This window comes from Schistocerca gregaria, chromosome X (assembly GCF_023897955.1).
Source record: "Schistocerca gregaria isolate iqSchGreg1 chromosome X, iqSchGreg1.2, whole genome shotgun sequence".
NCBI classification, from domain to species: domain Eukaryota; kingdom Metazoa; phylum Arthropoda; class Insecta; order Orthoptera; family Acrididae; genus Schistocerca; species Schistocerca gregaria.
The window spans coordinates 786,395,373-786,413,983 of record NC_064931.1 but is presented as its reverse complement, the minus strand read 5'-3'; the positions used below and the strand labels follow the sequence as shown (position 1 = coordinate 786,413,983).

The following is an 18,611-nucleotide window of genomic DNA, read 5'->3' as shown; positions in this document are numbered from 1 at the left end:
ACACGTTTTTAAAAAACAGGGGGGGGGGGGGGGGGGGCAGGGACACAGCAGGCAAGATTAACTTGGAAAGTACTATCACACCATGCAGCCAAGAAAATTACTGGCAATATGAAGATTTGGACATATGCAAAGAAAGATCGTTTTGGCATGGGGTTTTTTTCACTTTCAGAAGTCTTGATAATTGACATATGTGATGAATGGTGACAATTTAACCTTCGTGCTACTTTTGCATTCAATAGGCACAGTTGAGAAGTTGGGTGTTTGAGTACTGCACACTGTAATTTCAAAAAGGGGGAAGGGGGTTGACTATAATTGCATTTTTTATGAATGTCATCATTTTGCTCATCGAACAGCTCTCCGAGCCCTATGCAATACTGTTACTGGTGATGAGTTGTGATTCCTCTCGATTAAATTCTTAAGGAGAAATTAATAGCTGGGCCCTAACAAAAGGCATATCCTTGAGCAAAGGAACAGATTATATTTTCCATATGGTGGCACAACAAGGGTCTTGTGCACAACATACTGTTTCCCAAGAGTGTGTCCATCACAGCTGGCATTTGTTGTCTACAACTAAGAAACCTTTTGGATGCAATATAAGAAAAATGACCAGCAAAAGTGCACGAAATGTTGCTTGTTAAACGGCCATCAAGAAAATTTCTTTCTGGATGAAAATGCACTTCCAACCTGGCCTAAAGAGTAGGTTCCTATAGGCTTGATATTGGTAAACTACCCAAGCACTGTCAAATTGTTTTAGTCAATGTTTGAGAATATACTATAGAGACCTATTTGTTCAGAGTTAAAGGTGTCATCAGGCCAGGTTTGAAGTACATTTCATCTGGAAAGAAATTTTCATGATGGGTGTTCAAGAAGGAGTGGAAAAAAAACACCTGAGGGCACAACATCAAAAGAATAAGTGTGCAAGTGAATGACTTCCTGAATAATTTAGTTTGCGAGATCAGCGGAATATGTTACACTGTAAGAGCAATACGTAACACAGTTTTGTGGGCTGTTTTTCTTACATTGGAACTGAAAGGGGTCTCAGATGTTGGCAACAAATGCTATCTGCGATGAACACACACCTGGGGAGGAATCTATAGTGCATAACACTTTTCGTACCACCAGATGCAAAATATTATCTATTCACACTGCCCTTTGGTCAAGATGTCTTGTTATTAACACCACTGGAGTGGAAATAGATAGAAACATGCAGTTTATTTTAAAATACATGTGCACTTGTGAATGCATAATAAAAATGGTAGCAATGTGCGGGACACTGAACTCTAGCGGCAGCAGTGAGAGAAACGTTTTGATACTTAAAACGGTGACATTTTCATTACAAAAACAGCAAGTAATCTTTTGTTGTCTACATTTGTGTGGTGTAACAGCAATCTAAATTCATCGTCTGTTGAATTACACAGGTGATGACTGTGTCATGGACATGTCTAATGTGTGTTCATGGGTGTGTCAGTTCAAAGAAGGTAGAACACCATGTGACAAAGTATGGCCATTTTGGCCTCGCAAAAAGCAGTCTGATGACACAATCAAGAGAGTGGAGAAAGTTGCTTTGGAGGATCGCCGAATGAGTGTGGAACACATCACCTCAAAAGTTGGTATTTCCATGGGATCTGTGCACAAATGCTCATGGACAACAACAAAGCTGCACTTGGGGCATGTTGCCTGGCAATACTGACATGCGATGACAGCACGATTGTGAATTTTCATCAACTGCGACAATGCACGAGTCATAGATGCCATCTTTCAATCCTGAAACAGAATGTCAGTCAGCTAAACGGAAGCACACCTACTCAGCGCCACCAAAAATTTTCTGGTAAGTACCACTGTTGGAAAAATAATGGCGTAATGGTGGACATGTTGTACAATAAAGATAGTGTAATACTCCAATTATTGAAACTTCCTGCTTTGAAGTTGGTTTCCTTCAATCACAGTGCTTAACACCATGCCCAAAATGTTAACCATTGCCTAACTGTGACAACAATTAGTTACTTCCAGTTCCTTGTCTGACTTTCTTCCTTGAGATATTTGTATCCAAAATTCTGTTTATGGGCCTTTTGTTTCATATTTCATCAAATGATAACTTCGCACACACAAGTTTCATACATACTGAATACTACTGGATCCTCCAACAAGATGTGTGATTCAGCACCTTTTATACAGTTTTGTAACTGCAGATACTGGTTTACTTTACATAAGCTTTGCACGAGATTACGTGAAGCTAAGTTTTTGAAGGCTGTCCATTGTTGCAGCTGGGACACCAGTATCATAGATATTCAAATGCAATGGCATAGCTTAGTGGATAGTGGACAAGGGCAGTTCAAAAAGTAATGTCCTGAACATGTTCACAGTTTCAAGTGAACAGGATACTTCATTTGTTTTTGACAGCTAGAAATGTTAGACATGTTTTCGTGTGCTCGGCGATTTTTGATTACAAAAAAAAAATTGAGCAAAGAATTTGCATCAAATTTTGTGTGAAAAAATGGAACCAAGTGCTATAAAACACTGAAATTTTGACAGTGGCATACAGTGAGTCTGCACTAAGTAAAAAAAAAAAAAATGTTTACAAATGGTACAAGCTCGTCCAAGATATCTGAGAAGACGCCAATGACAAACCTCACTCTGGATGACCCAGCACAACAACAGATGATAATATTTAAGCTGGGAAGAAAATTGTTTTGGAAAATTGTCGAATTACCATACAAGAAGTTGCTGAGGTTATCGGTTGGCTCATGTCATGTTTTGAGCACGAACATGTGTCAATGAAGTTTGTTCCAAAACTTCTCAATTTTGATCAGGAGAACTGTTGAATGAGCATCACTCAGGAGCTCTTGAATGATGTCAATCATGATCCTGATTTGCTCAAAAGGGTCATAACTGGTGATGAAACATGGGTTTACCATTATGATGTCGAAATCAAAGCCCAATCATCCCAATGGAAGCATTGCGGAGAGCCAAGACTGAAATAAAGTTTGATTAAATGTCAAAATCCTGCTCATTTTTTTCCCCCGCAGTTACTGTGGCATAGTGGATCATGAATTTTTGTCTCAAGGTTGTACAGCCAATAAAGAGTTATTAACTTGACGTTACACACTATTTGCAAGAAGTAGCAAGCAAAAAAGTCCAGAATTGTGGAAAAACAGTTCATGGCTTTTGCATCATGACAATGCACCTGCTCATTCATCATTGCTTGTGAGACTTTTTGGCCAAAAACAACACAACAATCATGCCTCGGCCACCATATTCAGCAGATTTGTCCCCCTATGATTTTTCTTGTTCCCAAAACTCAAGAGACCTGCGAAAGGACAAAAATTTTCAACAATTGAGGAAATAAAACCTGCATTGCTGTAAGTACTCGAGGCTGTATCAAAAAGTGCTTATGAGAAGTGCTTCCAGGGTTGGAAGAAGAGTTGTCACAAGCGTATTTTATCTGAGGGGGGATTACATTTAAGGGGACAGCATGAATATTGATGAATAAATAAATATTTTTTTGTAAAAAATATGGAGTTACCTTAGCTTTTGAACACACCTTGTATAAACTAGACATGTAGAAAATTGAAGGTTTGAATCTCGTTGCATGCAGTGAACTTTTTTATTTTACATGTAAACAGTCTTTGATCATTGTTTTTATTTAATTAATTGGTTTAAAAGTATTTTTTTATTTCTAATATTTTGTCACATCATTTTCATTTTCATATTGATTTTTTTTATTTGCTCTCATTTTTCTTCCTATGTTTCTTCCTTCATTTAGAATTTGCTTGTGTTGCCTATAATCTGCAAACGAGTGTCAACCAAGACTGCTAATAGGTTGGTAACACAACATTCTGTTTAGCCAATGAGAATTCTACCTCTAAAACTTAAAATTTTTCTGCGGAAGAAGGCTACGAAAACAAACATATTACGAAATTTTTCTGTCTTGGTTTGCTTGTACAGGTTAGCCTTAAATGCTGTGGGCAAAATGATTGTGATTTTAGTTCTGCAACAGACTGTTGATGACTCATCTCAGATGCAGTGCACATCACGAGATTGTGGTTAGTTAGGATACGAGTTTAAATTCTGGACTACAAATTCGTGTGTTGCCGTTCAGTCATTGGTCACTTAAAACTAGCAGTCTACAGATCAACTTGCATTTCTTTCATACCTTACAGGGGCCCCTTCCAACATTGCTCCACATTACACATTAACAGCATTTGTTAGGAGACCTGCCATCTTCATGTGTTGTCTATAACTGAGTGGTAGCGGGCAGCGGATGTGGTAACACTGTAGTGGCAAATGACATGTCATCTATCAAGTAATTTTAATCAGAGTATACTCATATTGTTCTGAAGGGCACTATGGTGGCAAGATGTTTTGAAGAACAAGCCCCTTACAGCACTGCATGAAGAATAGCCAGAAAAGACTGCAAGTGTCGTCCTTCACCATAACGATGCATCAGAGCATTGGGCGAACATGACAGTGCAGTTTATTTGCAGCAACAACTTTGAAATTATTTCTCATCCACCCTATGCATCTCACCTGGCTTTAAGCACTTTTGGCCATTTCCAATGATGAAAGACACATTCAGCTGCCCAGGAGGTATAGGCAGATAAGGCAAAAAAATTTCCATATTTTTCCCACATTTCCTGGTTAAAAATACACTTTTTCCCTGGTGAAATTCCATTTTTCCCAAGTGAAAGAACATTTTTTCCAAGTTTTAAGTGACGACATACTTTCCTTCAGAGCTGTAAAAGATATAAATTCTTTGAATAGTCAAGGTTTTATTCACCGGGATAGAAGTTCCAGACACTTTAGGAAACTAAACTCTCAAAATAAATAAATGTTTTGTAAAGGTCTTTGATGCATGACAACATTTACACTGCATGTTTTTATACTATGAAATTGTAAACACAGATTGTGCCAAATACAGCACAGCAGAATGCGAAGCACTTAAATAGGGACTGCAGCACGATTTTGTCAGCCAATTACAGCTCATGTCATGTGATATCACCAGCCACTGACAGCAGATACTCAGAGCACAAATCATGTGATGGCGTTAGGTGATAGAAACATCAGTGTTAAGTAGTGCCAACATACAAACAAGAAAAGTTAATGGTTTAAAGTAATATACATACTGTAGAACTGTAACAAAAGCTACACTTTAACAAATAAGTCAAAAAGTTATTGCAGTTTTTCTAACAATGTGGTTAGACAGAATCCTAAGAGCACAGCTTAAATTGCAGCAGCTGAATATTTCCGACAAGCACAATCATAAATTTCACTGCTGTTTATTGAACATTTTGTGGGTTACCTGGCTGAATACACGTTCCGTCAAGCACTTACTTTTCCACAGAACAGGAAAGTCTATCACGTGTGAAATTGCTCAACAACTCACTTAGCCTTTTTTTAAGGATAATTATACTTTTGCCATTATTAGTGTATAATTTGTAATCCGTTGAAGAATTAAAATAAATATGAAACACTAACCTTGAAAATGCTCTTTTTGGTATGTGTTACCCTTTAAAATGGAATTCGGTAGTAAGAAAAGGCAGAGAAGGAAACATTGTAGGTGAATATGGATTGGGGAAAAGAAATGAAAGAGGAAGCCGCCTGGTAGAATTTTGCACAGAGCACAACTTAATCATAGCTAACACTTGGTTCAAGAATCATAAAAGAAGTCTGTATACATGGAAGAAGCCTGGAGATACTGACAGGTTTCAGATAGATTATATAATGGTAAGACAGAGATTTAGGAACCAGGTTTTAAATTGTAAGACATTTCCAGGGGCAGATGTGGACTCTGATCACAATCTATTGGTTATGAACTGTAGATTAAAACTGGAAAAAATGCAAAAAGGTGGGAATTTGTGGAGATGGGAAGTGGATAAACTGAAAGAACCAGAGGTTGTACAGAGTTTCAGGGAGAGCATAAGGCAACAATTGACAGGAATGGGGGAGAGAAATACAGTAGAAGAAGAATGGGTAGCTTTGAGGGATGAAGTAGTGAAGGCAGCAGAGGATCAAGTAGGGAAAAGGACGAGGGATAGTAGAAATCCTTGGGTAACAGAAGAAATATTGAATTTAATTGATGAAAGGAGAAAATATAAAAATGCAGTAAGTGAAGCAGGCAAAAAGGAATACAAATGTCTCAAAAATGAGATCGACAGGAACTGAAAAATGGCTAAGCAGGAATGGCTAGAGGACAAATGTAAGGATGTAGAGGCTTATCTCACTAGGGGTAAGATAGATTCTGCCTACAGGAAAATTAGAGAGACCTTTGGAGATAAGAGAACCACTTGTGTGAACATCAAGAGCTCAGATGGAAACCCAGTTCTAAGCAAAAAGCAGAAAGGTGGAAGGAGTATATAGAGGGTCTGTACAAGGGCGATGTTCCTGAGGACAATACTATGGAAATGGAGGAGTATGTAGGTGAAGATGAAATGGGAGATACGATACTGCATGAAGAGTTTGACAGAGCACTGAAAGACCTGAGTCGAAACAAGGCCCCGGGAGTAGACAACATTCCATTGGAACTACTGACAGCCTTGGGAGAGCCAGTCCTGACAAAACTCTACCATCTGGTGAGTAAGATGTATGAGACAGGTTAAATTCCCTCACACATCAAGAAGAATATAATAATTCCAATCCCAAAGAAAGCAGGTGTTGACAGATGTGAAAATTACCGAACTATCAGTTTAATAAGTCATAGCTGCAAAATACTAACGCGAATTCTTTACAGACGAATGGAAAAACTAGTAGAAGCCGACCTCGGGGAAGATCAGTTTGGATTCCGTAGAAATGTTGGAACACTTAAGGCAATACTGACCCTATGACTTACCTTAGAAGCTAGATTAAGCAACAAAAAACCTACGTTTCTAGCATTTGTATACTTAGAGAAAGCTTTTGACAACGTTGACTGGAATACTCTCCTTCAAATTCTAAAGGTGGCAGGGGTAAAATACAGGGAGCAAAAGGCTATTTACAATTTGTACAGAAACCAGATGGCAGTTATAAGAGTCGAGGGGCATGAAAGGGAAGCAGTGGTTGGGAAGGGAGTGAGACAGGGTTGTAGTCTCTCCCTGATCTTATTCAATCTGTATATTGAGCAAGCAGTGAAGGAAACAAAAGAAAAAAACGGAGTAGGTATTAAAACCCATGGAGAAGAAATAAAAACTTTGAGGTTTGCCGAGGACTTGGAAGAGCAGTTGAATGGAATAGACAGTGTCTTGGAAGGAGGGTATAAGATGAACATCAACAAAAGCAAAACGAGGATAGTGGAATGTAGTTGAATTAAGTCGAGAGGTGCTGAGGGAATTAGATTAGGAAATGTGACACTTAAAGTAGTAAAGGAGTTTTGCTATTTGGGGAGCAAAGTAACTGACAATGGTCGAAGTAGAGAGGATATAAAATGTAGACTGGCAATGGCAAGGAAAGTGTTTCTGAAGAAAAGAAATTTGTTAGATTGAGCATAGATTTAAGTGTCAGGAAGTCCTTTCTGAAGGTATTTGTATGGAGTGTAGCCATGTATGGAAGTGAAACATGGACGATAAATAGTTTGGACAAGAAGAGAATAGAAGCTTTCGAAATGTGGTGCTACAGAAGAATGCTGAAGATTAGATGGGTGGATCACGTAACTAATGAGGAAGTACTGAATAGGATTGGGGAGAAGAGAAGTTTGTGGCACAACTTGACCAGAAGAAGGGATCGGTTGGTAGGACATGTTCTGAGGCATCACGGGATCACCAATTTTGCACTGGAGGGCAGCATGGAGGGTAAAAATTGTAGAGGGAGACCAAGAGATGAATACACTAAGCAGATTCTGAAGGATGTAGGTTGCAGTAGGTACTGGGAGATGAAGAAGCTTGCACAGGATAGAGTAGCATGGAGAGCTGCATCAAACCAGTCTCAGGACTGAAGACCACAACAACAACAACAACAACAACCTTTAAAATATATCAAATACAAACGTGCCAGTAAATTTTACATAATGGCATAAATGGCTGGTCTTGTGGAACCAAAATTTTTCTAAGAAACTGGTCCTCAGTGTTTAGTTTTGAATGAGATTCTAAGGGCGTGCGATTTGAGAAATTCATCACACATTCTCGCAAGTAACATAATTCATCTTGAGTAAAAAGAAATTTAGCTTTAAATAACACTTCCCAAACCACCATCCGGAATATATTCCCATGACCTGTTAGAAATGTGAACAACTGTGATGTCATGCTCATTGAGAACAGTTTATTGTATTGCATAGTCTTCATCACAGTCATCGAAACAAGGCTCACAAAAACAAGCATCGAAAGCAGTTCTTTGCAATTGAAGTTTTATTTCGGTGTTATTCTCTCACTTATGTTTTATTGCTGCAGTATTATTCTGAAGTAGTGCGCTAAAGCGAAATTCTTTATTAGATTATCAGTTCTAATCACACACAATTTGAAAAATAACTGGAAACTAAAACAATGAAATATTCCAGGAATTCTAAAAAATTCCCACATTTTTCCTGGGTTTCTCATGGATGAAAAAATCCCTAGATTTTTCCTGGATTTCCTGAGGCGTATACACCCTAGTTACCACACATTCCGTAGTTGTGAAACTACTGCATCAGTGATTTTTCAGTGACCAAATTAGACTCGTAAAGAAGCATTTGCAACAGCCATGGAATCATGCTGTCAACATTGTGAAAAATAATGTAATGACTGCGGGAAGATTACGTTGAGAAGTGACCAGTTTAACAGGTTGGGCGTGACTAATTTGCAAGGGGAAAAAATTGGAGCTGTTATTGTCACAAATGTTGGGCCTTTTCCACTTGCGACTACTTTATAACACTTAAAGATTGTTGACAGGATTATAAGAAAACTACAACTGATAAAACATACTCACAATAACTTACCATTTTATATAACTTCACGGCATTTACTTCACCTATCTAAGTGATTTTATGCAGAAAATCTAACTACAATAATAAACAATTTTATGCTTGCCAGTGTGAGAGCATAAACGTGCCCAAGATGCACCGTGACATATTCATGGGGTCAGATGGCAGCTGCCAATAGCCGCTGTAGGGAGAGGAAACACTAGCATAAACTGTTCTGAACTTGGCACAATCATGAGCTCTTTCGCAAAGTTTTACAATTACCGGTGGGTTAGAAAGTGAAGCAGGTTATCTCTGAGGTTCCATCAGACTGATACCTTTAGCAGAAAGTCAAAATGAAGTTAAAAAATAAAGGAATGAGTGGACTGGAACTCACGAAGTTGTGTCTACAATGTTTACCACTAGATGATGGGCAGATGCAGCATTGCAATAGAGCGAGTGGAGCACAACACTTCCCCCAGACACATCTGCACAGTGTTGTCATATCATGCAGATAATGGACTTTAATTCTAATCTATGGCCAATTTTTGTGCTATCAGGAGCACCAATGTCACACAGTGTGGAGTTTTAACTTGGCAGTCCTTGCCACAGACTCATTTTGTCACATTTATCCGCTCATCATGCCCAACATCCCCAGGTAACTAGGACACATTAACTCAAATTATCCAGCCATGGCTGAGGATACCATAAATTGAAGTTTTAAAAGACATGCAACTCGCAGAACCCATCTACTGTTAAGGCACAGAATGTTTAGTCATGAATAATAATCCCCTCCTCAAGTAGAAATGTGTCAATATGATTGGGGTGTGGGTACAACTAGGTCTCTGAAATGTTCTTGAGGGGCAGTTACCATTTTGAAAACTCTCCCACTAACAAATAAGAGAGATAGTTTGTGTATAGGCACAATTGTGAACTTTATGGGTCGCATACCATGCACCTCTGTACATAGAAGTAACCTCCAATGCAATTAGTGTGGAAACATCAGGTCAATATTCCGCATCCTGTTACATTATCAAGGCTTGCTGCAACCCAGATTAATTCTGTTATCTGTGCTGGTGGTCCAAAAACAAAAAAGTGAGAACTGTCTTTCATTGCAGTTGTTTGTGGATGATCTTATCTTTGAATACTTGCCATTCTTTGAAGGCCACCCTACAACCTTGAGAAGAACTGCAATACTTTGGTGCCATATATTGCTTTGCACTGAGACTTTGTAGACACCATGGGAGTCCTAAGGACTGCCTCTCTCATGTTTTGCCTACTTAAGTGACCCTTACATGAACTTTTTCTTGCACATCCTTCCAGTGCAATATACTCCGGTTCAATCACTGGTTCAATACAGAATCAATTAGCAGGGAACCATGAGAATATGAAGGTGATCTACTGGATAACAAAATATGGAGTTCCTAAGATATTTGGAATAATGGGTACCACTAACCTCTTACTGCAATTTAGCCATGTCCCTCCAGCGACTTTTTTTTTTTTAATGGGAAAGCTACAAGCAAGTAAAATATTCGTCAAAATTGACCACCTCCTATCACAGATTCTATACCTCTGATATTGAAGCTTAAGTGTTTTAGGATATATCAAATAGTCTGTTACTAATAAGTTTCTTACATCAAATATTTTATAAAACTTTCCTATGCTGCCTATATCCTAGGTCAAAAAATACCATATTATGCTCATATCCTTTCTTTTTCTACAGATCCACATTTCACACCTACCTTATTTCCCGAGCAGCATTGATGATAGTATTCTGATTGGACAGGACAGCATCCACCTCATGGCGGCGGATAGTGTCAGTTATTTGTAGTGGCTGTCCCCCTGCCACCTGTCCTCCTATGAACAAACATTTAAAAATTTTATATAACTACGACACTGGAGTGTGCTTAAGTTACAATGTATTCTCCAATTTTACAACATAATCATCAGCATCAACATTAAGTTAGAATGTTCCAGATAAGTGGAATGTTCATCCTAATTTGCTCACAAATGAAAATGTAAGTATCAATTGTAGTGTTAATATCTAGTATTACAGGGAATGGTATCAGTGTTACTTGCCAGTTGATATACCAGAGAGAAGGCTCATAACTCTTTCCTGTCTGCCAACCACCTCATCCAGTTTTCGACTCAGCTCATGAATCATTTCAGACATTTTGCTCTGTCCTGCAAATATCTGTCTCAATTCCCGTTGGCTATCAGATTCAAACCACTCATCAGAGAATTGATCACGGTCCTTGACTGCATCAGGGTGCTCACGGCGATACCTGGAAAACATTAATTTTAAAGTATACAGAGTAAAAAAAGATTTATTGAAAAAATTATTTCATGATTAATCTGGAACCAACAAATGCTTGTGTCCTTAATTCTTAAATCATCTTATGGGTAATAACGAGGAAGTGTTATTACTAGTACATTTCCTTTATGAGAACTGTTTGTCTATGAAGTACGTTAAGGAAAAAGGATGAAAATGTAGAGTAGCTTATACACTTCACACAGAGTGATGTTAGTTGACTTTTGCCATTCAGTAGCAGTAATCCAACATTGTTGACTGCTAAATAGTTCAAATGGCTCTGAGCACTATGGGACTTAACATCTTAGGTCATCAGTCCCCTAGAACTTAGAACTACTTAAACCTAACTAACCTAAGGACATCACAAACATCCATGCCCGAGGCAGGATGCGAACCTGCGACCGTAGCAGCCCCGCGGTTCCGGACTGCAGCGCCTAGAACCGCAAGACCACCACAGCCAGCTGTTGACTGCTGTTCATTTTTTCATGTTCTGTGGATTAGTTTGCATGATAAATAATAATTATGTGCAAAGAGTCATCTTAAATTAACAGTGCAAATTAATTTCTATGCATGGTTCCATGCACAATATTTCTAAAGGTGTTTTTAATGAAATTCAAATATACACATGTGAGTCAGTAATTCCTATCCAGCAGAACAGAATGACAGAAATTCTTCGGCAGACTTAGAGGGAGTTGTCATTACTTTACTGTGTCAGACATGTCACTGAGTAATTGATGAAAAATTTTTGTTGCAGCACTGTACTCCCCTTTTTGTGCTACAGACAACCTTAATGTTGAGTAATGAATCTCATTTTTCCTTCTGGTATTTACAAAGGTCACTCCAAACGAAATGCACACTTTTTTTAATTCATCTTTTATTCTACATGTTTGAAAGTTCTACAGTTTGTAGATGCATCCTTTAGGAACAATATTTTCATTTCTCCACATAATTTCCATCCCTCTCAACTGCTTTACACCATCTTGGAACCAGCACCTGTATACCCACACGGTAAAATTCTGGACCAACCTGTTGGAGCCACTGTTTGGCAGTGTACACAAGGGAGTCATCATCTTCAAACCTTGTTCCACAAAGAGAGTCTTTCAGTTTCCCAAAGAGATGATAGCCACTTGGAGCCAGGTCATGACTGTAAGGTGGGTGTTTCAGTGTTGTCCATCTGAGTTTTGTCATCACTTCCATGGTTTGACTGACATGTGGCCGTACATTGTCATGCAACAGCAAAACATCCTGCTTTTGCAGATGTGGTCAAACAACTTAGTCGAGCTTGAAGTTTCTTCTGTGTCGTCACATAGGCATCAGAATTTATGGTGGTTCCACTTGGCATCATGTCCACATGCAAGAGTCCTTCAGAACTGAAAAACACTATAGACATACCTTTTACAGCAGAAGGTGTGGTTCTGAATTTCTTTTCTTGGGTGAATTTGCATGATGCCACTACACTGATTGCCTCTTTGTCTCTGGTGAAAAATGGAGCCATGTTTCTTCATCTGTCACAATTCTTCCAAGATACTCATTTCCACCATTCTCATACCATTCCAAAAGTTCGCTGCCTACCATTTTTCTTGTTTCTTTGTTAGCCACTGTCAACATTCTGGGAACCCACCTGGCACAAACCTTTTTTTAAACACCAACACTTCCAGTATTCTACAAACATTTCCTTCCCCTATCAAAACGTATCATGACAATTCATTCACTGTGATTCGTCTGTCAGCAGTCACCAATTCGTTAACTCTCTGCACATTGTCTGGAGTGTATGCAGTACGAGGCCTGCCCCCGCGAGGGCAATCCTCAATATTGCCGTGCCCGCTTTCATCACGTAACATGCTTGCCCACTGACTAACTGTACTGCGATCGGCAGCAGCATCTCCATACACCTTTTTCAACCTCTTGTGGATATTTACCACTGTCTCGTTTTCACAGCACAGGAATTCTGTGACAACATGTTGCTTCTGATGAACATCAAATGTAGCAGCCATCTTGAAGACATGCTGTGATGGAGCCACTAATGGGAACAAGTTGAACCAAGTTTGAAAACAAGCGGGAAGGATGTATCTACACACTGTAAAACTTTCACACATGCAGAACAAAAACTGTATTTTTACAAAAATAGTGTGCATTTCTGGAGTGACCCCTCGTAATTATATAAATTGGTGTTCCTTTTGAACTGCAGTGGATTATTTACAACAAACTTAATGATTGAGTAAGTAACTCTGAAGCAGTAGTCACAATGCCCAGCTCCTCAAACAGATAGCACAAGATAATCTTGTGTGGGCACTACATATTATTCTTACAGTATTTTGTGAGCAATGAAGACTTTTTAAAGCTGAGGAACCCCAAAACATTAATCCCTATGACATTAATGAATAAAAATAAGCAACCTATGTCAAGTTGCTGATTTGTCTCTGATCAAGATTTGTAACATTCTTACATACAAAAATTGCTGAGCTAAGTTGTTTTCAGAATTATAAAATGTGTTTTTTCCAGTTTAAATTTTCGTTAATATGTACACCTAAGAATTTTGAAGTTTCTATATTATTTGTTATTTCCTCACCCTGTGCTGGACTTAATGGTGCAGTACCCCTAGGTGGGCAGACCTGGGTATGTTGCTCCTTTAAAATTGAGGGTGAGACCATTCAATGATACTTTTACAAACATTGTTTACCATTTCTTTTGTTTCTTGTACATATGGTCTGATTACAGTACTTGTGTCCTCTGCAAAAAGAAATAAATCTGCTTCTTGTATATTAGAAGATCGTTTACACATATGAGGAACTATAGTGGACCTAAGATTGTGCCTCGGGGAACCTCGTATGTGATTTCTCCCCAGTCATCCTTACGTCACCAGACTATATTGTGTGAATTAGTAAGTACAACTTTTGCATTCTTTTGGTCAGATATGACATTATCCAATGGTTGGCTATACCACCAATCCCATAGAACTTCAATTTCCTTAGAAAAATTCTGTGACACAATCAAATGCCTCAGATGAGTCACAGAAAATGCCAACTAGCACTGTTTTATTATTTAATGCTTCTAAAATTTGGTGAGTGAACATGTAAATGGCATTCTTAATATAGCACCTTTTCTGAAACCCCAACTATGATTCAATGATGGTATTATTGTTGCTAAGGTGAAATACTAATCTACAATACATCTCTATCTTAAAAATTTTGGGAAATGGTGTCAGTAGTGAAACAGGTCTGCAGTTATTGACATATCTCCTATCACCTTTCTTATAGAGGGCTTTATCAGTGGCATATTTCAGTCTCTAGAAAAATGCCTTGAGTTAGTGATGTATTACATATTTCAGATATGACTGGTCTTATAAGGTAACAGATCTTTAGTATTTTCTTGAAAACACCCATCAAAACCAAATGAACTTATTTTTGAGAGACTGTATAACGTTCTAAATTTCAGAAGGAGAAGTTGACGATACATTCATGAGATTGAATTTTATGGGAGTTACATCGTCAACATACTGTTCTGATTTTTGTCTTTGAGTGTTTGTCCCTTTGTTTTCTACTACATTTATAGCCCTTCCATTTAATCCAATTGTCATGTTGCCCTGCTGTTCTGTGGCTGGTTGTCCTGTCATTTCACTCCATTCCATATAGCCTGAAGTATGTTGTCAGAATTACTGATTTCTGACGTGCATCTTCCTTGATTTTTAATAATCTTTAGTAGTTTTTATAGTGTGCAACTACTGCAGTATCTCTACTTGTTCTTGCCAAAAGATACATTCCCCTTTTCCTTTCACAAAGATAGTTTAATCCCTCTAGTGGTCCATCTTTTTTACATGGCTAATTAATGTCCTTTTGATTAACTTATGCAGAAAGCTATTTCCAAATAATGATGTGTGTATCAGAGAATAGATTAATCCTTCGGTGGGAGCGACTGTGGCAGTTAGCCTGAGATTTAGTTTTCTGTTAGTATCACATATAGCGTTACAGTTGTGTCCACATCTGGATACTTATTTGTTATTCTCAACAGATGTCACCACTTACTACATTTCTACACGTGTTTTCTTTCGCCTCAAGGCAACCTTTCTTTTATATTAGTTTATAATGTACATTCGAATCGACTCGAAGTTCCAATATGCAATTTTCATTACTTTTTACAATCTTTGATATTGGCTTTCAAGAATATATTACTTTTATAAAAACATGTGTCTCATTAGGTCTCAAAAGTGTGGAAATGGAGAAAAAGAAGGCATCTGACAGGCATCGTCTAATTGTACGGCCTGAAGACTATGAAAAAGTATTGCGAGAATTGTCAGAAAACTAATTACAAGATTGTCAAATTCATGTAAATCTGAGTGGGAAGAGGAAGTTATTGAAGGAAACCACAGCTGTGAATGTACAATCAACAGAGGAAACAGATGACTATCTGGTTGAAGATGGGAGAAAACAAACAGGTGATTATCGGTTTTATGTAGGAAAAGACAAAGAAACTATCTGGATAAGTGAACTGCTTCCTTCTTCTAAAACCAAGGCCGAGAGAGGAGGCCAGGTCCAAAAGCAAGTGCTGAAATTACAGAAAAAGAAATTGATGCATTTTACCTATTTATTACTGATGGGATGATTGACAACATTGTGGGAAATACAAACCAATACATCCAGAATAGTAAAAGAGCTTAAGTTCAATATTCAAGAGAATGAGACTGCAGAGACATCACAAAACCAGAGATAAAGGCTCTTTTAGGTGCATTATATCTAGTAGGTATAAAGAAAGGACACACAAATTGCTGTGAACTGTAGGATGCAGATGGTACAGGAAAAATTATTTTACAAGCTGCACTTTTGCTTTCTGCTTCAAACTCTTAGGTTTGACGACCTGGGTACCCGGAATGAAAGAAAAAAGTGACTAACACCTATTCGGGACTTCCATCATGAGTTTGTGAAGAACTGCCTTGCTCACTACAATGCCAGCGAGTTTGTCACTATTGACAAGATGTTGCATCCTTACAGAGGATGCTGGAGATATGTACAGTATATCCCTAATAAGCCTGCAAAATATGGGCTCAAGATTTATGCCTTGTGTGATTTTACACCCTGAACTTTGAAATTTACTGTGGTAAGCAGATGCCAGGACCCTACCTGAAGTTTAACAAGCCTGATGACATTGTGCAAACATTAGTGACGCCAATTGAGAAAACAAACAGAAATCTTACAACTGATAATTACTACAGTAGCTACCTTCTGGCTGAAAATCTCAGGAAAGGTTTGACTTTCTTGGAAACCATGGAAAAAAAGAAGGAAATACCTCATATATTCCAAGCAAATAACACTCGAGAAGTCCAGTCATGTCTCTTCAGTTTTCAAGACTGATTTTTGTATGGTCTCAACTGTTCCTAAAAAGAACAAAGCTGTGACTATCGACAATGTACAGCACAAATTAAATACGTCAAGAGTCTAAGAAATTGAGAGTGAATTTGGACTACAATGCTACCAAAGGTGGAGTAGACACTGTAGATCAGATGTGCTCATCCTACAGTACTTCCAGAATAACGCGGCGATGGCTACTTGCACCTTTCTACAAACAACTAGACATTGCTGAGATAAATGCACACATTTTCAAATTCAACAATCCTGGTAATAAAGAGAGAAGACCAACTTTTTTTAAACATCATGCTCTGGACTTAATGGAAGAACATTTGAATCAACGAGCATTACTTGAGACACTTGCCAACTATATTCACACTTTCCTGATCAAGTTTAGGCACGAAGATTGAAGACCAAGAAGCCAACAAAACCTGGAATTTGTTGCATATGTGGGAGGCATAAAAACAACAGAATCAAAACACTATGTATGAAATGCAATAGACAAAGTGTCAGATACAAAATGTGTGCAATGTGAAAGTGAGCTGCAGATGGAAGTTGACTAATTTATTCACAATCATAAACAGGAGTGGGAGTTTATGAATGCTGCATTTCATAATGTGTTCCTTGTTACTTTCTTTTCATGTGAATCAGTTCAATTAAGTGATATATACAACTGGCAATTATATAAAATATTATTTTTCCTGGGTTAAAAATCTAATACTATTTGCGATGTAAAAGGCGCAACGCGATCACTTATGGAAGTATGAAAGGTGCGCCCACCAAAGGGTGAAATTTTATGTTAGCATTTCATTCATTATAAATTTTGTCCCAGATGATCTTTTAATTATTCTGAACACATCTGTTCTGGTGTCAATTATTCTAACTGGTTTCCACTGATGAGTATCCACATTGTAAGGCACTATGCTTTTATCCTAGCTAACTGCACATCAGAATCAGAAACAGCATTTGTTAATGAGCAAACAGTCATTTTCTTGCTTTAAGCTTCATCACTGAGAACATTACCAATTAGATATCCACTGTCTGTTCACCTATGTTGGAAAGTAATTACCGAGATCAAATTGCAGGATCCAGATAAGGTTTCCACAGCATTTTTCCTATCACAATCCTTTAGAAAATCTACACTGAAGTCAACACAGACAACTGTTTGCTGCTGTCTGACAGGTAGCACAGTAAGGATTCCAGATTCCTCAAACAGCTCACAATTTCCCAGTGAGGATCTACAACAATTTAAAGTGAATTATTTTTCAGTATTAATTCACAAGCACACACTTCTATGTGCTCATCAAAACAAAATCTACTTGTCTCAATGTTTTGTAACTTTTATTCTGTCTAAATATAAATAATTCCTCCTTTTTCCCATATATTTTCTACATGAGTAAGCTGCTGGAGTGTAATATTTCTTATGTAGCTTACCTAACTCTGCAGTTATGTGGTGCTCAGGCAGTCACACCATATGTACCTTTTACAGAGCTCTCTCAAATTTTCCAAAAAGACAAAAAGCTATTCTACTTTATTACTCAATCCTCTAATATTTTGATGAAATAAGCAAATGTTACTTTTCTCTCAATTCCTAAACATTTTGATGAACTACAGTAATCTTACTTTTATGTGCATTCTCAAGCATTATGTGGAGCTCTTCTGTTATCTTGACTTCTTTCAAAACAGGGTGCCCGACTCCTGATTCCAAGTTAAAAAAGGTGCCCCTCTGACACCAGTAACCACAGGGATCTTTTTTGTGATGGTGCGAGCTACAGCCTGTAAGGCTCCACAACCACAGCCATTGGGTGGTTCATTACACAATATAAAACTAGTTTAATCTGATATGACAATGTGGAGGTGATACAAGAGGAATGCGCACCTGGCATTGTCAAAGCCAGGGTGTATACATGGACAAGGAAAATAAATTCCTGGATTTCCCGGTTAAAAATACACGTTCTCCCGGGTGAAAACATACTTTTCCCTGTTAACTGACAGTATATTTTCTCTCAAAACTGTGCAAGTCCTTTGAATGATTATGGTTTTATACGCAGGAGTAGAATTTCCCGGTGCTTTATAAAACTAAACACAGGGAAACAAACTCGTTTTGGAAAGATCTTTGATG

General features: G+C 38.0%; 1 protein-coding gene across 1 annotated transcript in view; it reads right to left on the bottom strand.

Annotated features, from left to right (window-relative positions):
- LOC126297465 (protein ERGIC-53) overlaps nt 1-18,611 on the bottom strand; it is an 89,378-nt gene that overhangs the window by 33,137 nt on the left and 37,630 nt on the right. The window contains exons 8-9 of the mRNA XM_049988341.1: nt 10,919-11,124; nt 10,582-10,696 (exon numbers count right to left, since the gene is read on the bottom strand). Of these exons, the coding sequence (XP_049844298.1) occupies nt 10,582-10,696; nt 10,919-11,124 (321 nt within the window). The remainder of the gene's footprint in view (nt 1-10,581; nt 10,697-10,918; nt 11,125-18,611) is intronic.